This window comes from Quercus suber, unplaced genomic scaffold, assembly GCF_002906115.3.
Source record: "Quercus suber isolate HL8 unplaced genomic scaffold, Cork oak 2.0 scaffold_381, whole genome shotgun sequence".
Taxonomy (NCBI): Eukaryota; Viridiplantae; Streptophyta; class Magnoliopsida; order Fagales; family Fagaceae; genus Quercus; species Quercus suber.
The window spans coordinates 136,252-160,278 of NW_027069833.1; the positions used below are offsets into that span (position 1 = coordinate 136,252).

The 24,027-nt window shown below is 39.0% G+C and overlaps 1 protein-coding gene across 2 annotated transcripts; it reads left to right on the forward strand.

The window, feature by feature from the left end:
- The first annotated feature begins 7,698 nt into the window (after nt 1-7,698).
- On the forward strand, nt 7,699-10,883 carry LOC112035375 (disease resistance protein Roq1). Of its 2 annotated transcripts, XR_010623935.1 has the most exons (3): nt 7,699-8,696; nt 9,434-10,582; nt 10,722-10,883. XR_010623935.1 is itself a non-coding variant. In XM_024068211.2 (2 exons), exons 1-2 carry the CDS (start codon nt 8,176-8,178, stop codon nt 10,482-10,484), a joined length of 1,572 nt encoding a protein of 523 aa, XP_023923979.1. In that variant the 5' UTR covers nt 7,699-8,175; the 3' UTR covers nt 10,485-10,883. The 2 variants fall into 2 exon arrangements, 1 of the variants encoding a protein (XP_023923979.1); XM_024068211.2 differs by having other exon boundaries at nt 9,434-10,883.
- Nucleotides 10,884-24,027: the final 13,144 nt, after the last annotated feature.

A 24,027-nucleotide genomic window follows, 5' to 3' on the forward strand; every position in this document is an offset into this window, starting at 1 on the left:
CCAGAAAATCAAGTGGCCTCAGCCCACTCCAAACCAGGCCCAAGGGCCCATGCCGAGGATACATGAGGGGTCCGAGGATGAAAGCGCGAGGACCGACCCCCGAGGAACCTATCCGAGGAGGGCCCACCCTCAGGCTTCCGAGACCTCGAAAGGACCCGAGTACCTCACCACTAAGGGGGACTCGTTGAATGTCCGAGGAAGAGAGGGCCCAGTGCCACGCGTTGGCGACAGGAGCACGGCGAAGGAGCAAGCCTTAGGCGGGCTGTCACCTCTGCATTAAATGCGCTCACCCAACCCCCTTGGCTGCATTAATGGGGATGTAACCCCTTGACAAGGCTACATCGATCAGGGTGAACCACTTGAGCACAGATAAGACCTCTGATGGGATAGAGGGTCAAAGGAGAGGCCAATAGATGATCAACAGAAGGCAGAAAGAGAGGGGAGAGAGAGATATATATAAGAAAAGTGAGCAAAGTGTATGAGAGGGGGGGATTTTTTGGGAGGAAGGTGAGGAAAGGGCATTGAATGCCTTCTAGGCGATGTCAGTTAAGGAGGGAGAACCTCCTCGGCCATGGTCCGAGGAGCTACCCTAAGTTGTAAATTGGGCTCATCACCTCTCAATAAAAGAAAATTGGTTGGTGCTCCGTTGTAAGCCTGTTAGCGTCTAAACCTTTGATCTACTCTCTACAAATGTATTGCTGGAGAATCTTCCCAGAACTGAGTCCCCACAATTGGCGCCGTCTGTGGGGAGGATTAGTGCACTGGCCGGCGCAACAGGCGATCGTTCTAAGTAGTCATTCTACGGAAGGTTGGTGATGACGCATCAAAAAAAAAAAAAGAACTACCAAACAAACATTGCAGAAAAATAAAAGGTCCAAAATAGAAGATTCAACAAAAATGAAAAGGAGCTGCATATTACTTTATTAAACAAAAAGGTACAATATACAAACAGAGGCTTAGGCAGGCGTGTTTTAAAACTACTTTTACAAGCTAATTCTACAAACAGAGGCCCAGGTGGGCCTGTTCTAAAACTAGCTAGAGGGAATGGGGCTGAGGCCAGCATGCTCCAAGGCCACCAACAACTCCTTGTCTGGTGCGGTGGAGCTGGAACAAAGAGAGGAGCAGACACAGGGGCACCGGGACGTCCTCCCTCATGATGTTCCCTTGATTCTCTCCAATCCTCACTGGCGTTGGCCGTTGGAGGTGGCGACACTCGGGCACCAGCCATGACGTGATCTTGTGCGTCTCCTCCGGTGGGGGTGCGCTCCGGGGAGGAATGTTAGGTGCTTCAGCGACATCCCTCCTGGCCACCACGCAGGGCATAATCGGGGTTACACCTAGACTCTGCCGCACCGGAAACCTAGTAGGGGCTGCGGTCACAACGGCTCTTGGCCCAGATGTCCTGACACTCGCCCAAAGCCGCCCCATGTCTTCCAACTCTGGTCACAATCCTGGCGGGGTTATTGAAGGGGCTTGGGGAGCTGAAAAGACATGTTTCTGGTTGTGTTGGGAAATTCATGAAGTGCGGAGAAACGTTTCCCCCAGAAAGCCTTATATAAAGAGGTTGAAGACTGGAGGGAATTAATCCACACGAAGTTCGAAAAGAAGATTATCAGCAATACTAATCACGAGGACGCCAAGTCCCAAAGAGTCCACAGACCGCTTGATTCGTAGCAATTCACGAGGATATTAATGAGGGCGTGTCTCGGGCTTCGAAACGTCAGGCGCGGAGCGCGAATGGCCAAGGGGCACCTCGTAAATGAGGAAGATGGGAACTCGAAGTGAAGGTGAGATCAATGCTACACGTAAAACCAGAGTCTGAACAATCCCTGCCCCAGAGCGCCGCAGGGTTGACCGTCCGACCCGAAGAGGAACCATCCCCAGTGTAGCGGTCCGAAGACAAACCCCTCCTTACAGAAAAATGGGTGTTAGACAGAACCAAGGCACTGCATGGTCCTCGGACTCAAGCCTATGGGGAAACTAACCGCTCAGCTATACTTGGGTACTAGACAGAACCAAGGTATTGCATGGTCCTCAGACTCAAACCTATGGGGAAACTAGATACTTACAGAAAAATGGGTGTTAGACAAAACCAAGGCATTGCATGGTTCTCGGACTCAAGCCTATGGGGAAACTAACCGCTCAGCTATACGTGGGTACTAGATAGAACCAATGTATTGCATGGTCCTCGGACTCAAACCTATGGAGAAACTAGATACTTACAGAAAAATGGAAGTGTTAGACAGAACCAAGACATTGCATGGTCCTCGGACTCAAGCCTATGGGGAAACTAACCACTCAGCTATACCTGGGTACTAGACAGAACCAAGGTATTGCATGGTCCTCGGACTCAAACCTATCGGGAAACTAGATACTTACAGAAAAATGGGTGTTAGACAGAACCAAGGCATTGCATGGTCCTCGGACTCAAGCCTATGGGGAAACTAACCTCTCAGCTATACCTAGGTACTAGACAGAACCAAGGTATTGCATGGTCCTCGAACTCAAACCTATGGGGAAATTAGATACTTACAGAAAAATGGGTGTTAGACAGAACCAAGGCATTGCATGGTCCTCGGACTCAAGCCTATGGGGAAACTAACCGCTCAGCTATACCTGGGTACTAGACAGAACCAAGGTATTGCATGGTCCTCGAACTCAAACCTATGGAAAAACTAGATATTTACAGAAGAATGGAGATATTAGACAGAACCAAGGTATTGCATGGTCCTCGGACTCAGGCCTATGGGGAGACTAACTACTTCAAAATACCCTAAGTTAGGAAAGGACCAAAATCCTACCTAACCCTTAGGACACAAGGGGACTACCTACGTACACATTCTTTCCCCATTATCGTGGTTCCTGGCATAGTTGGCCGAGATACAACTTATGCAAATAAAAAGAAAAGAAAGGAAGCAGATAGCATGCAAACAAATAAACAACCCAAAATAAATAAGAAGGGAAATTAAACTCCTATTACAATAATGAGTCCATAAAGGTTGCGTAGCAAGAGCCACAGTACATAGAGGAGAAGCACAACAAAATAAAATAAAATGACATGAAAGCAGAATGAGCCGAGATGCCAGGGAATCTACTCCTTTTGCTCAGGCTGTACAGGGGCAACCCCTGACTCCTCCGATCCCTGGCCTGAGGGGACGGCCTACAGGGGTACGGCGAGAACGACTGCTTCCTCAGTGATGGGGATTTGAGTGCCGGAAGGGATCTCCACTATCTCTTGGGGCACCTCCTCACTCGGATGCTCCCTTAGTTCAGCAGCCTCCACCTCCTCAACAATCTCCCCAGCCGGGGCGCCATCAAGGGCGGCCTCGCGGAGAGTCGGGGGGTAGTACACGCTCTCTGCCTTCCACAGGTCGGATGTGGCCTCCACACCAACTTGTTTGAGGGCCTCAACCCAGACCTGGGAGCAGTATCGCCTACATACCCCCGGGATTTGAGCTTTATAGAGGGCCTCTACCGCAGCCACCCCATCAGCATAGGCTGCGGACTCAGCCTCCTCCTTGGTAGTCAGGGCCATCTCCCTGCCAATATCTGCCTCGTCCTTAGCCCGCTACGCCTGGTCTCTGGCCCATTCTGCCTCCCTCTGGACCCCCTCAACCGCGGTCACCTTAGCCCGCAGATCTGCAATCAAATCCCTCGCGATCTGCAACTGCTCCTCCACCTCACCCAGGCGCTTTGTCTGCTCCTTGGCCTGGTTCTAGGCGCCCTCAAGGCCAGACAATGCACTGTCCCGAGCCCTAGTCACCACCTTCAAGTCCTCTCGGGCCTTGGCGAGGTCAGCCTCGGAATTCTTCAAAGCCCAAGTAGCCTGAAAGCGCTAGTCACGCTCCTGGTTGAGGGCCTTCCTCTGGTCGTTCGCCGCCCCCTCCAACCTATAGATGGCCTGGACAGCCTGTCAGAATAACCAATGCACTATAAGCCCAACAAAAGAAAAAAAAAATGGGAGGAGAGTCGAAACTATAGCCCTTACCATCCCCACGTATCGCTTAAGGCTGAGGAAGACCTGCTCGCTCGTCAAAGAGTTAAGCTCGGCCATGTCCGCTGGGAGCAGCAGGCTCCTCTCTAGCACATCGGCCACGCGCGCACCTTTGCCCTAATTGAAGTCCCTGAGGGAGGCGTTATCCCTCAAGGGCTCCCCATGGAGCATCGGAGCTGGGAGCCAAGCCTGAGCCTCGGGCGAGATGGTGTCGACGACCTGTCTGTCCGGGCTTTTGCCACCTATCTTAAGCTGCTTGGACGGCTGCAGGGTACTGTCCTCCTCCTGCGAGGACACCGTCTTTTCCTCCATAGGCCTTTTGCCTTTATCCTTCTTCTTCTTGGGTTCGGCAGGCACGGACCCAAGGGGCTGGCTCGTTTGGGAAGGAGGAGGAGGAAGCTTTTGCTGAGTGAAAGTCAACCTAGTCTTCGGAGGAGGAGGGGGAAGCTTCTGTTGGGACTTCCCCGGCTGGCCCTCAATCAGGTCCAACAAGTTGGTGGTGGGTTTCCTCTTATAACCCATTGTTGGCGGAGGAGGGGCTTCTGAAGCGAGGAAGTCTGCTTCGGTCAAACTAGGATCACCCAAATCCCCGAGAGGGTCCTCGGACTGATCAAGCTGAGCGAAAACGTCAAACGCGTCCCCTACCCCCTCTGGATCTTCCTCGGGGGCCTCGGCAAATGGTTGGGAAGAAGAGGGGGCGGCTAGCGTGACAGCTTCTTGATCGGAGGGCTCCTCGAGGAACGAAAATTCGTCCTTGGTCATAGTAATCCTTTGAAGCCGAGGATCGTTGGCTCGGATGACGTGCTTTGGGACCGAGAACGATTTCTGGACAGGTTTATACCCTAAGATTATGTGGGCAGCCCTAACTTAATTGTCGTCCTCGTTTACGTAAACCGACGCCCTCAGCACCTTCTGCAAATCTTCCCGGTTAACCAAATGGAAGTGGCGCTCAAAAGCGTGTGGATCTGCAAGGGGAAAACACCACCATGTTAGCAAAAGGAAAAAGGGAAGAAAAAAGGGCAAAAGAACTTAAAACCCCTCCTACTCCTACTACCCCACCTGGTATCCCTTCCATTGTTGGGTAGTGAAGACCATCATACCACTCCCCTGACATGATGAGGAAGTCCTCGTTCAGCCCCTTGCTGGACTCAGGGAGGCACTGGATGAGCCGCACCCTGTCATCCCTCGTCTTCAGGTAATAAGACTTGCCCTTAAGAAGTTGAAGGTTGTAGCACCAGTTCACGTCGTGGTGGGTCAACCTTAGCCCCATCTTCTCGTTCAAGGCGTCCACATAGCCCAAAATCCTAAAGACGTTTATCCCACACTAGGTAGGGGCCAACCGGAAGTGCGTGAGGTAGTCCCTCATCACCGACCCCATGGGGATCGTCATTCCCCCTTCGAGGAAGGCGACAATGGGAAATACCACTTCGCCCTCCTGCCTATGTAAGCGCCAATCCCCGTCCTCACTATATCTCAGACCTACATTGCCGGGAATTCTGTAGTCGGCGATGAATCTTTCCATCGCCTTCTCAGTGTGGACATATTTCTTAAACCTACCCATCCCAGTTGACGCCTAAAGGAACTAAGAAAGAACAAGTGAAGGAGAAAGAGTAAAGGGGAAGAAAGCTCAGAGAGGGGTAGAGCGACTTACTGGGAAGAGGAGGAGCTCCTCGGACAGGCTTTTTTAGTGCTGGAGATGTGAGTGTATCTGAACTCAGGAAGGACGCGCGAGAATTCTTGATTGCAAATAAGGAACAGGAAGAAGCGGTTCGTATGGGTATTTATACCCCAAATTGAAGAGCCGTGAGGGTTTTTCCGCCCATAAATGCTAAACAAACCTCTACCGTTGGATTGGTAACGCCTCGTTAGACGTGGGGAACACAGAGCCGCCTGAATTTAATGATGGGCACGTTACGCACTCCGAAACGTCAGCAACGTGCCTTGGGCAGATGAATAGACCCCCATGCTGACCTAAAGTAAGGCTCGACTGGGCACGGAACAGGCCCGAGGATGTCAAAATCCTTCTCCCCGCCTGAGGATGCGTGCAGCAAGATTTTGAGAGGATATTATGGGGCCAGAAAATCAAGTAGCCTCAGCCCATTCCAAACCAGGCCCAAGAGCCCACGCCGAGGATACATGAGGGGTCCGAGGATGAAAGCGCGAGGACCGACCCCCGAGGAACCTATCCGAGGAGGGCCCACCCTCAGGCTTCCGAGACCTCGGAAGGACCTGAGTACCTCACCACCGAGGGGGACTCGTTGAATGTCCGAGGAGGAGAGGGCCCATTGCCACGCGTCGGCGATAGGAGCACGGCGAAGGAGCAAGCCTTAGGCGGGCTATCACCTCTGCATTAAATGCTCTCACCCAACCCCCCTGGCTGCATTAATGGGGATGTAACCCCTTGACAGGGCAACATCGATCAGGGTGAACTACTTGAGCACGGATAAGACCTCTAATGGGACGGAGAGTCAGAGGAGAGGCCAATAGATGATCAACAGAAGGCAAAAGGAGAGGGGAGAGAGAGATATATATAAGAAAAGTGAGCAAAGTGTATGAGAGGGGGGGATTTTTTGGGAGGAAGGTGAGGAAAGGGCATTGAATGCCTCCTAGGCGATGTCAGTTAAGGAGGGAGAACCTCCTCGGCCATGGTCCGAGGAGCTACCCTAAGTTGTAAATTGGGCTCATCACCTCTCAATAAAAGAAAATTGGTTGGTGCTCCGTTGTAAGCCTGTTAGCGTCTAAACCTTTGATCTACTCTCTACAAATGTATTGCTGGGGAATCTTTCCAGAACTGAGTCCCCACAATATAAATTACATTTTTCATCCTTCTATTTTTCTCTCCAACTAAACAAAAGAGTTTTCTACCCTCCCACTTTTCCACCCCTCCAACCAAACACACAAAAAAAAAAAACTAAATATTTTTCATTCTCCCATAATTTTTTATTCTCCTACTTTTTCACTCTTCCATCCAAACGAACCTAAGTAATTTTCTTTTGTAGTAAAAGCAGCGTTATGTGTAAAGTTAAAGTGCGTGTACTCGCGCGCCTTTGACACCGAGGAACCATCTTAGCAATGAAGTAGGAAAGGATAAGGAACCCCTTTGTTTCGCTGGAAGACTCCTGGAAGATAAGGAGGCCTTGCAAACTGATTGATTAATGTAGAAAAAATGAACACTTTGACACGTGAACGCCGGGCCCTCTGTCTCACTTTTTTCTTTTGGATAGTCACGGAAGGCAGAAATCACTTCCACCAATGATGACTATTCCCTACCCTTTGAGTCAAAAAAAAAAAATGATGACTATTTTCTATTCTTTTTTTTTCCTTTTTCTTTTTTTAACTTTTTTTAAAAAAAATGTAACATTAATATCATCCTCACGTTAAATAAGAGGATTTTTGTCGGTGCACAATGCTTTCCTCCTAAATTTGGTAGTTTTGAGTTAAATTTTGTCCTTTTTTTAAAAAAAAAAATTATGCTTCTTAATAATATGTTTGGAAATTGACATATTTATTTGATTTAATTTTTTTTTTTAATATACAATTTTTTTTGGGGAAAACTTTTACTCGTTAACAAAAGCCTATTTTAAATGATAATAATAATACAATTTTGGAATACTTTTCTATGAAGGTTCGTGGTGTCAGAGGAAGGAGGACACCAATTTCAACTTTACACATACGCTGCTTGACTCGGAAGGGAATTGCATAGAACTCTCTAACTTTATCATAAGCCCAAACATTTTACTGGGAAGATACCTGGAAGATAAAGAAGGATACTTGAGAACCGATTTATGTGTGAATCCTTGACATATATGTGACTGTCTCAATTCTCACTTCTCACTTTTCTCTTTTGGTTAGTCACCACACGGAATCACTTTAGGACTTATTTTTATGCCTCTTTATATAGACTTTAGTATAATTGAGAATGCCTGCCCCCTCTGTCACTTAATTACCAACACTCCAGCGTTATTTCGAAAGGCTTTTCTCAGTTTTTCCTCATCTCTGCAATTTCGTGAATCTGTGATCTCACTTTTCAACCACGTCGATCTCCTTTTTTAAAATCAAAATCCACATCAAATCTGTTTTCTTCTTCCTTAATTTGTATTTTCCTTTGTTAAATTCTTCAAAATTAGTTGAATATATATTCTACATCTCTTTGGTATATATTTTTCTGATAACTTTAATTTATGGACACAGAAAATGCCTCCTCCTCATCTATTCCTCCTCTTTCTTCTTCTTCTTCTTCTTCTTCTTTTAACAGGATGTACGATGTCTTTCTCAGTTTCAGCGGCGCCGACACCCGCAAAACTTTTATAGACCATTTATACACGGTGTTGGAAAAGAGACGCATATTCGCATTTAGGCACAATGAAACACTCCAGCGAGGAACATTCATTACCCCAGATCTCTTGAAAGGCATAGAAGAATCGGCGCTTGTTGTTGTTGTTCTCTCAAAACACTATGTTTACTCTAGGTGGTGCTTGATTGAATTAGCAAAGATTGTTGAGTGCATGAAAAAGAGAAGGTTGACAGTTGTGCCAATTTTCTACTATGCGGATGCTAGTGACGTGTGCAATCAAAAGGGGATTTTTGCAGAAGCCTTTACAAGACATGAAGAGTGTTTCAAAGATAACGGAGAGGATGTTTACAAGTGGAGAGCTGCTTTGACACAAGTTGCTAGCATTTCTGGATGGGATATACAGGATGAGTAAGATTTTTCATATATAGTCATTGCCATTATTAATGATTTTACATCATGACATGTGAATGTTGAATGTGTAATTAATAAATTTATATTAAAATTGATATTAATTTAGATTGAAATGTTTTTTATTTAAAGAACGATAAACACAACTTTTTATGCTAATTTATAATTTTCATTTTCTATTAACTTATAAAAATTATGAAAAAATCATTTGAAATTAAATTACTTTAATTTTTTTTCAATAAATGTTGCTATTTTTGTATACAAATTTATATATTTATTTGTATTTTAATTAATAATTTAATTCATTATAATATCATTTCGGTTTACTGCAAAAACCTTAAACCTTATTAGATTGCTATACAATTGTTTTTTTTTTTTTTTGGGTATGTGACCAGTATGCAAATCAATCATATCCACCTAACGATTGCTAGTCCTTTCATTTGCCTCCGTCAATGGCTTACTAGTTTATACTTTGATTAAGGATATACCAAATAGATCAAGTAAAACTTGTAGTAAATAGTTGGCTTTTGGCCTACTTGTTTGCCCTAAACATTTTTTGTCTTTGCTTTTCAAAGCAGTTTGCAAAAGTATAAGGAAAAGGCATCTTTTAATTATTGTGGAATTAGATTTCCTTTTACCTTACTGAATAAATCTAATTCTAAACATGTACCTTTAGTAAACCTTATATCTTTTTATGGCCGATGCTAACTCTACAAAACTATTGTATTATTTTGCAGTAGATGCGAGTCAAAGGTTACTGAAGAAATTGTTAGAGTCATACAGAAAAAATTGAGTTTTGGCTACTCAACCGAGGGACTTGTTGGAATAAATTCTCGTTTGGTGGAATTGGAGAATTTACTAGGCTTGGGGTTGGAGGGTGTTCGCTTTATAGGAATTTGGGGAATGGGTGGAATCGGTAAAACAACTTTAGCACGAAAATTTTATAATAAATTTCTATATGATTTTGAAGGCGGCAGCTTTCTTCCCAATGTTAGTAAAAAAGCTACAGATAATGGTTTAGTTATTTTACAAAAAAAGCTGCTTTGTGATTCCTTGTTTGAAAGGAGTATTGATTTATCAGATGTTCAGAGTGGAATCAATATGATAATGAAAAGATTATGTCATAAAAAGGTCCTTATCATTCTTGATGATGTGGATCAACCTGAACAATTAGCAGCACTAGTAGGAAAACAAAGTTGGTTTGGTCAAGGAAGTCGAATTATTATTACAACCAGAGATCAAGGTCTATTAGGACATGAAGTGGCTGAAGCTCAAATATACAAAGTTAAGGAATTAAACAATGATGAATCTCTTAATCTCTTTAGTATGAAAGCCTTCAAGGTAGACCATCCTATAGAAGGTTATGTACAGTTGAGTCAGAAGTTTGTAAATTATGCTAGTGGCCTTCCTTTAGCTCTGGAAGTTTTGGGCTTATTCCTACACAAAAAAAGTTCAAAGGAATGGAAAAATACTCTTCATAGATTGGAAAAACAACCTCCAAGGGAGATTTTAGATGTGCTTCGAATAAGTTTTTATGGCCTCGAGGAAAGAGAAAAAATAATGTTTTTAGATTTTGCTTGTTTCTTCGAAGGAGAGTTCAAAAGTCGTGTAAAATATATACTAAAGGGACTTTATGACAAGCCGGACATCAGTATAGATGTTCTTCGAAGAAAAGCTCTTCTAAATGTCACACAAGAAGGCTATCAAATGCATGATTTACTGCAAATATTGGGTAAGGAAATTGCTCGTGGTTCGGGTTACAAAAAGTATAGACTCAAAAGTCCTTGAAAAAGCTGAGAGATGCAGTAGGTTGTGAGATAGTGAGGATGTTCTTCATGCTTTTAGTACAAAAAGTTGATCATGCAGAATCTTAAAATTTTGTAATGGTATATATCTATGCTATTCAAACAAGTTTTAGTTAATGTCTACCATTACAGTTATTCTTTTTGCTTACTAGGGCTGTCAGGATCTTGCCCTTATGTTGCTAACATGTTAATTTTCACTTGGCTTCTCTACTTGCATCAGCACTAAGTAGCTGCATCAACTGCTATATGTCTGCACTATGTTGCTGTTGGTGATAAGCTTAAAGCGGCCTGGCCTAAATCTTACGTTATTGTATTAGTGTGTAGACTCCGTATTTTGTAACATTCATTTAACTTCATCCATTGACATAATGACTATTTCACATCTCAAGAGTAAAACTGTAATTTTAGCTATCCTTTTGCGTATGTATATAAGCACTAAGATTTTTAAAACATTAATGTAATCTTTAATTTATTTAAAAAACATATTGATTTAGAATGTTTAAAAAATATTAATTGTGATTAAATGATTAATATATATTTAAGAAAAATATAGTTGACTCAATGAAATAAAATATAGATCTTGAATTATATGAAGCCGGCTTGAGGAATTAGTTAGTGTCTATATATATATATATATATAGTGCTTTAAGCGTAAATTATGCAGACATTTTTGGCTCCGCCACTACTTTTGAAGGCTGTTTAATCTAGACTTTAAAGGTGTCCAGAGATTTCAAACCATTTTGACCAAGGCTGCTATACAATTGTTTTTTCTTTTATTTGTGACTACTGACTAGTACGCAAATCATATCCACCTAATGATTGCTAATCTTTTCATTTGCCTCCAACAATGGTTTACTAATTTATACTTATAATAAATTTTCTCTCCAAACTAGTTAGTAGAGAAACTCTTCAAACTGCCTATATATTTTATTATTGTGTGTGAATTTTGAAATTCTAATCATTGGATTGCATGTTCTTCATGTTTTTAAGATGAATATCAAATTTTGTTCGAATCGAATGTTATTTACTATTTGATCAATAAACTTATTTTTTACACATAATTTTAGACCACAAAAACTTAAAATATAAAATTTTGATAGATGACATCGATCTTCTTGAAATTTTGTTAGCACGAATGATATAATAAGAACATGTCATCTAACGGTTAGACTTTTAAAATTTACACCCAATAAAAAGATATATGAATAGTTCAAAAAGTTTCTCTCCAAACTACATTTTCCTTAAAAGGTATACCACATAGGCCAAGTAAAACTTGTAGCAAGTAGTTGGCTTTTGGCCTACGTGTTTGCCCTAAACATTTTTTGTCTTTGCTTTTCAAAGCAGTTTACTAAAGTATAATGAAAAGGAATATTTTAATTATTGTGGAATTAGATTTCCTTTGCCCTTATGGAATAAATCTAATTCTAAACATTGTACATTTAGTAAACCTTTTACCTCTTTATGGCCGATGCTAACTCTGCAAAACTATTGTATTTTCTTGTGGTAGATGCGAGTCAAAGGTTACTTAAGAAATTGTTAAAAAATTAATGTATGAATCAAAATTTGACTACTCACATTTGGATCTTGTTGAAATGAACTCTCGTATGGAGGAATTGGAGAATTTACTAGGCTTGGGTTTGCAGGATATTCGCTTTATCGGAATTTGGGGTATGGATGGAATGGGTAAAACAACTCCAGAAGCTATTTATTAGAGATTTGATTATCAATTTCAAGGAAGCAACTTTCTGCATTAACAACCAAACAACCTTAGGCCCTATTTAAGAAAGGAAATGCCAAGGAACCAAAAGAAAAAAGGAATATACAGCCACAAATGAGTTCCATAAGAGGAGAGAAAGATGGTGACTTACAAAAAAAAATCGAGAGAGAAATATTGTATCAGCCTCGCAGATTCATCAGATCTATCAATTTCATTGGGATTTCTCTTCCTCACAATCAGAGTCACCTTCTTCTTGCGTACTTGAATTCCCAATCCAATTTCCCAAATGTGGAATGAATCTTTGAATTAGATTAGGAAGCCGTATCCTCTTTGGGTGTGGTATGCCTACTTCACTATTGGTAGCTTCTCCACTAGGTCCATTCTCATCCCCATCAAAGTCAACACGACTGGGCTTAATTTTGGTATCTTTTGCTGAATCATCAAGGTCATCCTCATAAGGAATGATGCTACACCTACTGCTCCTAGCCATAGTTTGTTTGAGATCTTCAATGTCTTGCTCGTATACCAATCGGGCCCTGCATTTCATCACCTCCAGGCGTGGACCTTCAATTTCAATTCTAATATCAATCTGACTAAATCCATTAGCATCGATTTGACTCAATTTGTTGCCTGATTTCCCTTGGAAATTCTCAAAGGGAAAATATTTCAACCAAAGGTGAGATGAACCAATCTTACCAAATTGTTCGTAAAAAATAATGCCATGGCAATCAGAAATTTCAGATCCCATGACCTTATAGGAAAAATGAAGATAATGTGTAAAACCTTATCGAATTGTAAGCTGTGTCATTCCACCTTAAAACCAATTGGTGATGAGGAAGACACACTCAAATCTCTTATAGCCTTCAACATCACACCACGCGAGCTTATTTTTAGAGTGGTTGTAGGGATTCAAATTGTAATCCCCCCAACAAACCACAAGGGGGCGTGGGAAGTGGACAATGCTTGCAAAATACAAAAACAGCACACACAACAATTCCCATAAAATCTAAAGGCCCTTGCAGATTAAGTGAAGTCCTCTCGCTTTGATGGCTAAACCATTTTGAAATTTCACTTCCAGTAATAAGAAAATGTTCGTAACCTAAATATGCGCCCTGAAACATACAAATCAAGATGTTTAGAACTTAACACGAGAGAGAGAGAGAGAGAGAGAGAGAGAGAGAGAGAGAGAGAGAGAGAGAGAGAGAGAGAGAGAGAGAGAGAGAGAGAAGCCTAAATGTAACGCCTTAGCATTTTTAAGAAGATGTCATTGTAACCTTGATTGTCAATCAATTTGATGCAGTTACGAAAATAAAGATAAGGACGAAAATCATCTTCTGGTCTTATAGGTAAAGTTTCCAATGACATACAACCATCTGCATTAATATACATAATATTCAATGGAAGCTCGGGCAACAATCGAAGATCCATGCAACCACTCAAATAAAGAGTTTTCAGATGAGATAGTTGAATGATACTTTTAGGAAGGTTAACAAAATTATTTCCCCTTAGATTTAAAAAAGTTAAAGAGGACAAACAGCCAATAAGATCAGGGACTGCTCAGAGGTTACAATAGCTTAGATTAAGATCTCTCAAAGAGGGTAAGCTTGATAAAGTATGCATTAACATGCCCATGGCATTTGGACTCCTTTGCAATAAAGGAAAATTGAGGAGCTTATTGGATGGTTTAGATAATAGAAAATCACATCCATTAAAAGATATATTTTTTAGATTTTTTAAAAGAATGATGGATGAAAGTAGCCCTCTTATACCAGTTCCACCCACATTTAACACCTCTAGGCCTTCAACATTTCCCAAGTTCTATGGCAATTTGTCAAGTCTTGAACAACTAGATAAATTGAGAGTTTTTAAAGACATCAAACTACAAATTTCATTAGGAATACTTGAAAGGTTTTTGCACTTTCTTAGATCCAGTTTTGTAAGGCTGGTTAAATGTTCCAATAATAATGATAGATCCTTTATAACGGGTAAATTAGTTATAGCTTCTTCTTGCGTGCTTGAGTTCCCAATCCAACTTTCCAAATGTGGAATGAATCTTTCAATTAGATTAGGAAGCCGTATCCTCTTTAGGTGTGGTATGTCTACTTCATGGTTGTCAAAATCAAGATCCTACGTAAGATCGTGGGAGGAAGGTGAGATCGTGGATCATAGGATCGAATCGTGAATCGTAAAATCCTACATTATTTGAGAAAAAAAAAACAAATTGGTATGTTAAATAATCACATAAATTATACATTCATAAAAAATCAAAAATTTGCATCCATTTGATGATCATTACATCCATTTGTAAGCATCATTTAAAATGTCAAAAATCTCAAAACGTAACACTCCATTGGGATGTTATTTTTTGTTTGTTTTCAACTAACACTCTATCTCGCTACATTAGAATAGCAAAACTTGATCTATTGGAATATTATTTTTCATTTGGGTCCAACTGAACCTTCTATTAAGTTAAAGAAGATTGCAAGAAATCAAAATCATTTGGAATCGTCAAAATCATACGATCCTAAATGATCGCTAAGATCCTTAAAAGATTTAGATCATTTTGGGCAGGTGGGATCGTAAAATCGTAGGATCGTAGGATCCAGATCAAGATTTTGACAACCATATCTACTTCACTATTGGTAGCTTCTCCACTAGGTCCATTCTTATCCCCATCAAAGTCATCACGACTGCGCTTAATTTTGGTATCTTTTTCTAAATCATCAAGATCATACTCATAAGGAGTGATGCTGCACCTGCTGCTCCCAGCTATAGTTTGTTTGAGATCTTCAATGTCTTGCTTATATACCAAGCGGGCCTCACATTTCATCACCTCCAAGCCTGGACCTTCAATTTCAATTCTAATATCAATCTGACTAAATCCATTAGCATCGATTTGACTCAATTTGTTGCCTGATTTCCCTTGGAAATTCTCAAAGGGAAAATATTTCAACCAAAGGTGAGATGAACCAATCTTACCAAATTGTTCGTAAATAATAATGACATGGCTATTAGAAATTTCAAATCCCATGACATTATAGGAAAAATGAAGATAATGTGTAAAACCTTGTTGGACTGTGAGCTGTGTCATTCTACCTTAAAATATGATTGGCCAAGAATGTATTGACTCCTTATGGTAAATTAACCAATTAATTAGCCAAGTGAATTAATTAAGTCAATTAATATGTAATAAGCCTGGTAGCACAAACAAATCACCAAATAACTAAATGCAGTGGAAAATAAATTTGACACGGATGATTTGTTTACGAATGGAGAAAACCACCGAGACAAAACCCTACCGGGTGAATTTAAGGTCACCACTCCCAAGAATCCACTATTATCAAAACAAGCAGTTACAAGTAAAGGAATCCTAGTACCTTATACCAACCTATAGTTGAACCCTTACCTCAATACCCAATTTGACTTGTTTTGTAGTGACAATCTCTCCTTTCAATGCACGGCTCCAAGTACGTGACTAACCAATCGATGTACAGATCCCAATACGTGACTAACACACCAATTTGAGAAAGATGTTGGCTGCAAAGTTCTTCAGTTTATCCACATGATAAAGATCACAAAACTCCTTGGTCACAAAACCCTACAGCGTACAAACACAGCAGCTTCTTCATGAGAAAGATGAACTAGGGTAAATTGTCTCCGGTCACAATATGCTTGCAACAATAAGTGCAACAACCTTATGACAGCCCTTAAAATAATCCTTATATATGTTTAGGGTTGTGAGAAAAGAAAGCCTAAACACATACACATGGATATGCGTGAAATCTGATCTGAAAAACTGATTTTCGTAATTCTCGATAGATATAGCTGTCGAGCTTCATATTTTAAATCTCGATAGATACATTTGTCGAGCTATCTGTCAAGTTTTAAAACACAGTACTTCTTCACTTGATTCTTAGACAGATTTGCATGGCTTCAATACTTGAACTTTAACTTTCGTTTCTTGAAGTATTAAACACATCTTAAATCTACTCAATCACAAGTAAAGTGTGTTTTGTCAAAGGATTAGCCAATTCTAAATAACATATGTTCTTGACATGATCCACATATGTCCTAACAAAACCAATTAGTGATGAGGAAAACACACTCAAATCTTTTATGACCTTCGACATCACACCATGCGGGCCTATTTTTAGAGTGGTTTTAGGGAGTGAAATTGTGATCCCCCACAAACCCCAAGGGGGTGTAGGAAGTGGACGATGCTTGCGGAATACAAAAACAGCACACATAACAATTCCCATAAAATCTAAAGGCCCTTGCAGATTAAGTGAAGTCCCCTCACTTTGATGGCTAAACTTTTAGAATTTCACTTCTAGTAATAAGAAAATGTTCGTAACCCAAATATGCTCCCTAAAACATACAAATCAAGATGTTTAGAACTTAGAGAGAGAGAGAGAGAGAGAGAGAGAGTGTAACGCCTTAGCATTTTTAAGAAGATGTCATTGTAACCTTGATTGTTGATCAATTTGATGCAATTAGGAAAATAGAGAAAATGACGAAAATCATCTTTTGGTCTTATGGGTAAAGTTTCCAATGACACACAATGATCTGCATTAATATACATAATATTCAATGGAAGCTCGTGCAACAATCGAAGATCCATGCAACCACTCAAATAAAGAGTTTTCAGATGAGATAGTTGAATGATACTTTTAGGAAGGTTAACAAAATTATTTCCCTTAGATTTAAAAAAAGTTAAAAGAGGACAAACAGCCAATAACATCAAGGACTGCCCAAAGATTGCAATAGCTTAGATTAAGATCTCTCAAAGAGGGTAAGCTTGATAAAGTATGCATTAACATGCCCATGGCATTTGGACTCCTTTGCAATAAAGGAAAATTGAGGAGCTTATTGGATGGTTTAGATAATAGAAAATCACATCCACTAAAAGATAGATTTTTGAGATTTTTTAAGAGAATGATGGATGAAGGTAGCCCTCTTATACCAATTCCATGCACACTTAACATCTCTAGGCCTTCAACATTTCCCAAGTTCTTTGGCAATTTGTCAAGTCTTGAACAGCCAAATAGATTGAGAGTTTTTAGAGACATCAAACTACAAATTGCATTAGGTAGAGTTGAAAGGTTTTTGCACTCTCTTAGATCCAATTTCGTAAGGCTGGTTAAATGTTCCAATAATAATGATAGATCTTTTATAACAGTCTCACTCAAACAAAGTTTTGACAAATGTGACTGTAGACACTCGATTTTGCACTCATAATTTAATCAAGGAGAATGACTGGAATGACCATCCATGTACCCCAAAAATCATGACTGCATTACATGCATTAACTTGTTCATTGCATATCATAAAAATGATCTTGAGATTCTAATTGTCATGGCAGTATGCCCGGTTTCCAAATCGGACTGTCGGATTGAAAGATATCGCATGATCAAGTTTGCACTCAAGCTAAAGTGTCCCTCCCTTCCCATCTTCTCGTTTAAAAAACAAAGGGCTTGACTACTTGAGTTTTATGCAATTTCCTTCTGAGACAAAGTAGCGTATGTGTAAAGGTGAAGTGGGTGTCCTCTTTTTTAACAACGAAGAATTATGGTAGCAATGAAGTAGGAAAATACAAGGAAAGCCTTCCAAACATATCTTAAAATCTCAATAACAATTACCCTAAATTATACCGATTGGATTTTGTTACTAGTTAGGGAAAGTGAGAAACTACTGTGAATTATTGTTGTGTCTGTGAGTTTGTTACTCTTTTAAATAAGCATTTACCATCACAATATTAGAAATTAATAATATGTTAAATAATTACAATAATGTGTTAAAATCCAATCTATTCATTTAAAATAGATTCATAAGATTTTTAAAATTTTATAGTTATCTAAGAAAGCTAAAAAAAAAAAATCAATAGTAAAATGGAGTTAAAAATGAGCAAATTGGAGTATAAATAACTATTTCTTTCCTCAAATTTGTAGCGACGATGGTTTGAAAAGCAAGTATAGTTATGTGGAAATAATAAATGCACATTCTTTTTATATATAAATAAATAGTTTCACTAAGAGAAGTTTTTTTTTTTTTTTTTTTTTTTGAGATAGTTACAATATGTTGCTAATAAGAATATTAGAACCCTTCTACTGAAAACAATATAAAGTATTAGTTAAACTATAAAACTATAACAAATACAACCATTAAACATGTTAGAGAATGTGAAAACTAAAAGGGTAGGCACTGAGTAATTTGCAAGGTAACTGAAGATTTTTTTGCAGCATGGGAATTAATTATATACTAGAGGCAAAATATATTTCTTTATACTTGAGAGTACAAATAAATATCTGCTATTCTGCTATATATATACACATCAGAGCACAGCAAAGGAAATGAGGGAAAAGAAATGGCGCCAAAATTCTAACAAACTAACTACCTAGCGCTAGCTTCACGGAGCCAATCATGTCATGACACCTGGACAGCTTCAGTAACTGTTTCTGTGTTAAGTTGTGCACGTGCTGATCTTGTGACTTCATTTAAGTCCAACACTGCCGTTTTGCGCCTTCTTATATATTTTTTTTGTTCAGATACACTACACGACACCGTTTCTTTTCTTTTCTTCACAGCATCACCATCTGAGGAACAGAGAGAGGCATTAATAAAGTGATCTTTATCTTTATCTTTATTTTTATCTCACTTTTGACTGACAAAAAGAAAAGTAGGCCTTTCTTTGAGCGCGCCCTTTATTCCTTACCCTGTAGAAAGTCCAAAAAAAATAAAGTAAAATTGAAACAGCGTTCACATGTCTGACCAATTAACATTCACACATATAAAAGAAAACNCAAAATCCTCCACCACCCATACCCACAGATCAACTGCCACAGCCCACAACCACCAACCACCTCACAAAATCAACCATTGACCACCAATATTAGCCACTGCTAAAAAAAAAAAAAAGACTTAAACAAACATTACAACCAATATTAGCACCTACACCCCAAAAAAAAAAAAAAAAAAAACACCACAACATCAACAACCACAACCTGATCAACCCACCACCTACAACCAAAATCAACCAACCACCATTAGAAACACTACGAGAGAGAGAGAGAGAGAGAGAGAGAGAGAGAGAGAGAGAGAGAGAGAGAGAGAGAGAGAGAGAGAGAGAGAGAGAGAGAGAGAGAGAGAGAGAGAGAGAGAGAGAGAGAGAGAGAGAGAGAGAAGCTCTAGGCAAGATCGGTGGGCGACAGCTCTAGGCAAGATCGGCAACACGGCAATGGCTTGAACTCACAACTCGGCGGCACAACAGTGGCTTGAAGTCGGCGGAGTAGAGTAAGGACGAGAGAGGAAGAGAGTGAGAGAAAAAAAAAAAATGAAAGTGAGAAAGAAATAGGGAGCAAGAGAGATAGAGACCATAAAGGAGAGGGAGAGCTGTGTTGCAGACGAAGAGAGAGATATCCGATTGGAGGAGAGAGAAAAACTAATTAAATAAGCCAAAATATTTTTGGCATTGATGTCCGTACCGTCTCATATTTGAGACGGTACTGTAGCTGTGTGACAAATTTTATGAGATTTGAAATACCTGATGAGAGTTGGTTTTTGGTGTTTGGTATTTGGTATTTGGCACACCTGATGAGAATACTCTTATAAAGGAGCAAATTGGAGTATAAATAGGTATTTCTTTCCTCAAATTTGTAGCCTTGATGGTATGAAAAGCAAGTATAGTTATGTAGAAATAATAAACATACATTCTTTTTATATATAAATAAATAGTTCCACTAAGAGAATTTTTTTTTTTTTTTTTTGAGACAGATACAATATGTTGCTAATGAGAATATTAGAACCCTTCTATTGAAAACAATATAAAGTATTAGTTAAACTATAAAACTATAACAAATACAACCATTAAACATGTTAGAGAATGTGAAAACTAAAAGGATAGGCACTGTGTAATTTGCAAGGTAACTGAACACTTTTTTTGCAGCATGGGAGTTAATTATATACTTGAGGCAAATTATATTTCTTTATACTTGAGAGTACAAATAAATATATGCTATTCTGCCATATATATACATCAGAGCGGAGCAAAGGAAATGAGGGAAAAGAAATGGCGCCAAAATTCTAACAAACTAACTACCTATCTCTAACTACACGGAGCCAATCATGTCATGACACCTGGACAGCTTCATAACTGTTTCGGGTGTTAAGTTGTGCACGTGCTGATCTTGTGACTTCATCAAGTCCAACACTGCCGTTTTGTGCCTTCTTATATTTTTTTTGTTCAGATAAACTATACGACACCGTTTCTTTTCTTTTCTTCACAGCATCACCATCTGAGGAATCTTTTCTTCACAGCATCACCATCTGAGGAATAGAGAGACAGGCATTAATAAAGTGATTTTTATCTTTATCTTTTTTTTTTTTTTTTTTTGAGAAACTTTTATCTTTATCTTTATATTTTTATTTTTATTTCACTTTTGACTAACAAAAAGAAAAGTAGGCCTTTCTTTGAGTGCCCCCTTTATTCCTTACCCTGTAGAATAAAGTAAAAATAAGACAGCGTTCACACGTCTGAGTCTGACCAATTAGCTTCTCAAAAAAAAAAGTCTGACCAATTAACCATTCCCACATATAAAGAAAAAGAAAGAAAGAGCTTGAGTTTAAAGCAGCTTATGTGTGAAAATTGAAGTGGTGCCCGAGGAACCATTATATTATAGCAATGAAGTAGGAAAAGATGAGGTACCTTTAAAATTGTAACTTTTATTCTTAAATAGACTATTGGATTTTGTTAGAGAATTTACACTGTGCATTAACTATTAAAATATACTAACTTTATAGCATGCGCGTTATGCTCCTAGCCAGAAATGCATTATCTAATCCTGAAACACAATGCGTTAATACCTTATAAGATTAATATTTAACTCTAAAATTGAGCTCAATAATTGCGCATCAGACCAATGCATGTGAAATATTAGTTTCCTGCTTAGTGAGGGAGGTAGAAATTTATACAAATCAATAATTTTTTTGTTAAATGAATTAAAGAGTACACGTTAGAGTATATCAATTTTTCGTGGGTTTTAGTTAGGTCAATTGATAAAGATATCATAGATTGAAACTTTATATTAAAAAAAAAAGTTTTAGATAACATAAAATGTATATAAATCAATTAATTTTAAGTAAATTAAATAATAAACGTCACTTTTATATGCCTTAATATACAAAGGAATATCATAGAAATATAACCATAACATTAAATGAAAACTTCTCTTTTTGTTTATGGGTTGCAATGTAGAACATGTCTCAAATTTGTAACCATAAAATTTATAGCATCTTTTCCAAAAAATAAAAAATAAAAAATCCATGCATTCATGTATCCCTAACTCTCAAAATGCAAAATGAAAAGGAGTTTGTTTTTTTTGGGGAAAAAAATAAAGAAATTTTACTAAAGAGATATACTTATATTATTGGAAACATATAGTAAGATGTACCAAAAAATAAAAGAAAATATAAATAAATATAGATAAATTGGGGTGTGACGTGTTAATTCTTACTATTTAAAAATGATAGTTAAATATAAATTCTACATGATCAAGTAATGAAAAGAAAATTCAAATCCAAATGATCTTGTATTGTAGAATTGAACAATGCCACGTACCATAAGACCAAAAAAAAATGTTGAAGAGTCATGTACACATAAATCTTTTTTTTTTTTTTTTTTTTTCTTTTTTTTTAAGTTTAAAGTTTTTAATTTTCAGCCCAATAAGCCCAAACAATAAATTTATAGAGAGTGGGCTGACAGGCTTAGGTGCTGGCCGTCGATCACCATGCCCAAACTTTTCTTATGAAAAATGGCTAAGTGTTTTCTTACAAATGGGGGAATGCTCCTCGGCCACAGGCCGAGGAGGCTTCCATGTTCTCCCTCTCTGTCCCCCTCCATTCAAACATAATATAAAGTAAAAATCTTGAACCTAGAAAGCAAAAAAAGAGAATAATACTCTCTAAAATTAACTTATAATAAAAAGTGTAAGGGCTCAATTTGCATTGAGTGTTGGGTTTTCAGCCCAATAAGCCCAAACAATAAATTTATAGAGAGTGGGCTGACAGGCTTAGGTGCTGGCCGTCGATCACCATGCCCAAACTTTTCTTATGAAAAATGGCTAAGTGTTTTCTTACAAATGGGGAGGCCGAGGAGGCTTCCATGTTCTCCCTCTCTGTCCCTCCCCCCCCTGTTCGCTTTACTAGCTTTTCTTTTATAGTTTTCATCTTCCTATCTCCTGCTTCCATCTGTTGATCATCTATTCGCTTTTCTTCTGGTTGTCCGTCTCATCAAAGGCCTTATCGGCACTCAAGTGGCTCACTCTAACCAACGTTATCCTGCCAAGGGGTTACCTCCCCATTAATGCGGCCAGGAGGGTTAGTTGAGTGCATTAAATGCGAGAGTGACAGCTTACTTTGGGGTTAGCCCCTCCCCAAAATCACCTTTGTCAGGCCGAGGACAAGGTATCCTCGGCGTGGATCCAGGAAAATAGGCTCTCCCCCTCTCTCTCAGAAATAACTTGTGCTCCTCGGCATGGGCCTTGGGCCTGCTATATGATGGGCCGAGGCTATCAGACCTACGGGCCCCACAATATCTTTGTGGAAAATTTTAATTGCAATTAAGGAAACCTTTAACCTGGTCATTGCAATAGGGTGAGTGTGTTGTAATCCAAACATATTAGATTAAGGAAAAAAATAAAGACAAAAATTAACTCCAACCAAATTTTGGAGGAAAGCAATGAACACCAACAAAAGTCCTCATATAATGTGCAGCTGACAAGCTCGATCAAAAATCAAAAGTTAACATGATTAATGTTACATGGTTTTTCAAAAAGTTAAAAGTAGAAAAGAGAAAAAAGTGAAACAGATGCTCCGGCTTTCACGTCTCAAGTATTCATTTTTTCCACATAATCAATAACTTTGCAAGGCCTCTCCATTTTCCCGGAATCTTCTAGGAAATAAAAGATTTAGAATTATAGAAATATATGGGTTCTTTTTTAGCTAAGTCTGATTTATTCATAAATAGCCTAATTATTTAAAGCTCTATGAAGGTTTTGAGTGCAAACTTCATGGGATTCGATTTTTTTAGGGTAATACAAAACCTCCATGTCGGGTCCTAATTTTTCAAATATTGCTGTGTCTTTGTGTCGTACACGTACCCGTATTTGTATCCATGTCAATACTTCCTAGATTACTGTACATTTATCTATTTTCAATTATGAAAAAAAAGAATTAGACATTTAATTCGTTCATATCCAACATATTAAAAGTATACTAGTAAGATTACTGGGATTGAAGTTCATAATTGATGAAAAAGCTATCCTTGTGTCCTATCAATCCAATCACAGTCCAACAACACCAATAATTGCTATGTCATCAGTGTTCAGTCCTCCCTATTAGAAACCAAAAAAAAAAAAAAAAACAACCAATTAGACAAAAGTGGTTCTAGAAATGGACTTAAATGTAATTACAACATCATGTTTAGATTGTTCTAAATTCAAATGCATGCATATTGACCCTGCTAGAATCACTCTTCTTGTTAAATAAAATGACAAATATATGAAATCAAACAATGAAAACTACGTCTGAGATGCAAGAATCAATTTCTGAGGAGCTAAGAAACTTTCCTTTGCTGGGAGGCTGCAATTGCTATACTTAGTGCTTTATAAACAATAAGTATACTGATCTAAGTTATCTAACATCTTCTTACTGCCTAAAAAAGTCATTATGCTGACAAAGCAGCAATTTAGCAGATTCTATGGAGTTGAGGTGATAACTCATGAAGTAGCTTGGAATTCAATATACCGACAAAGAG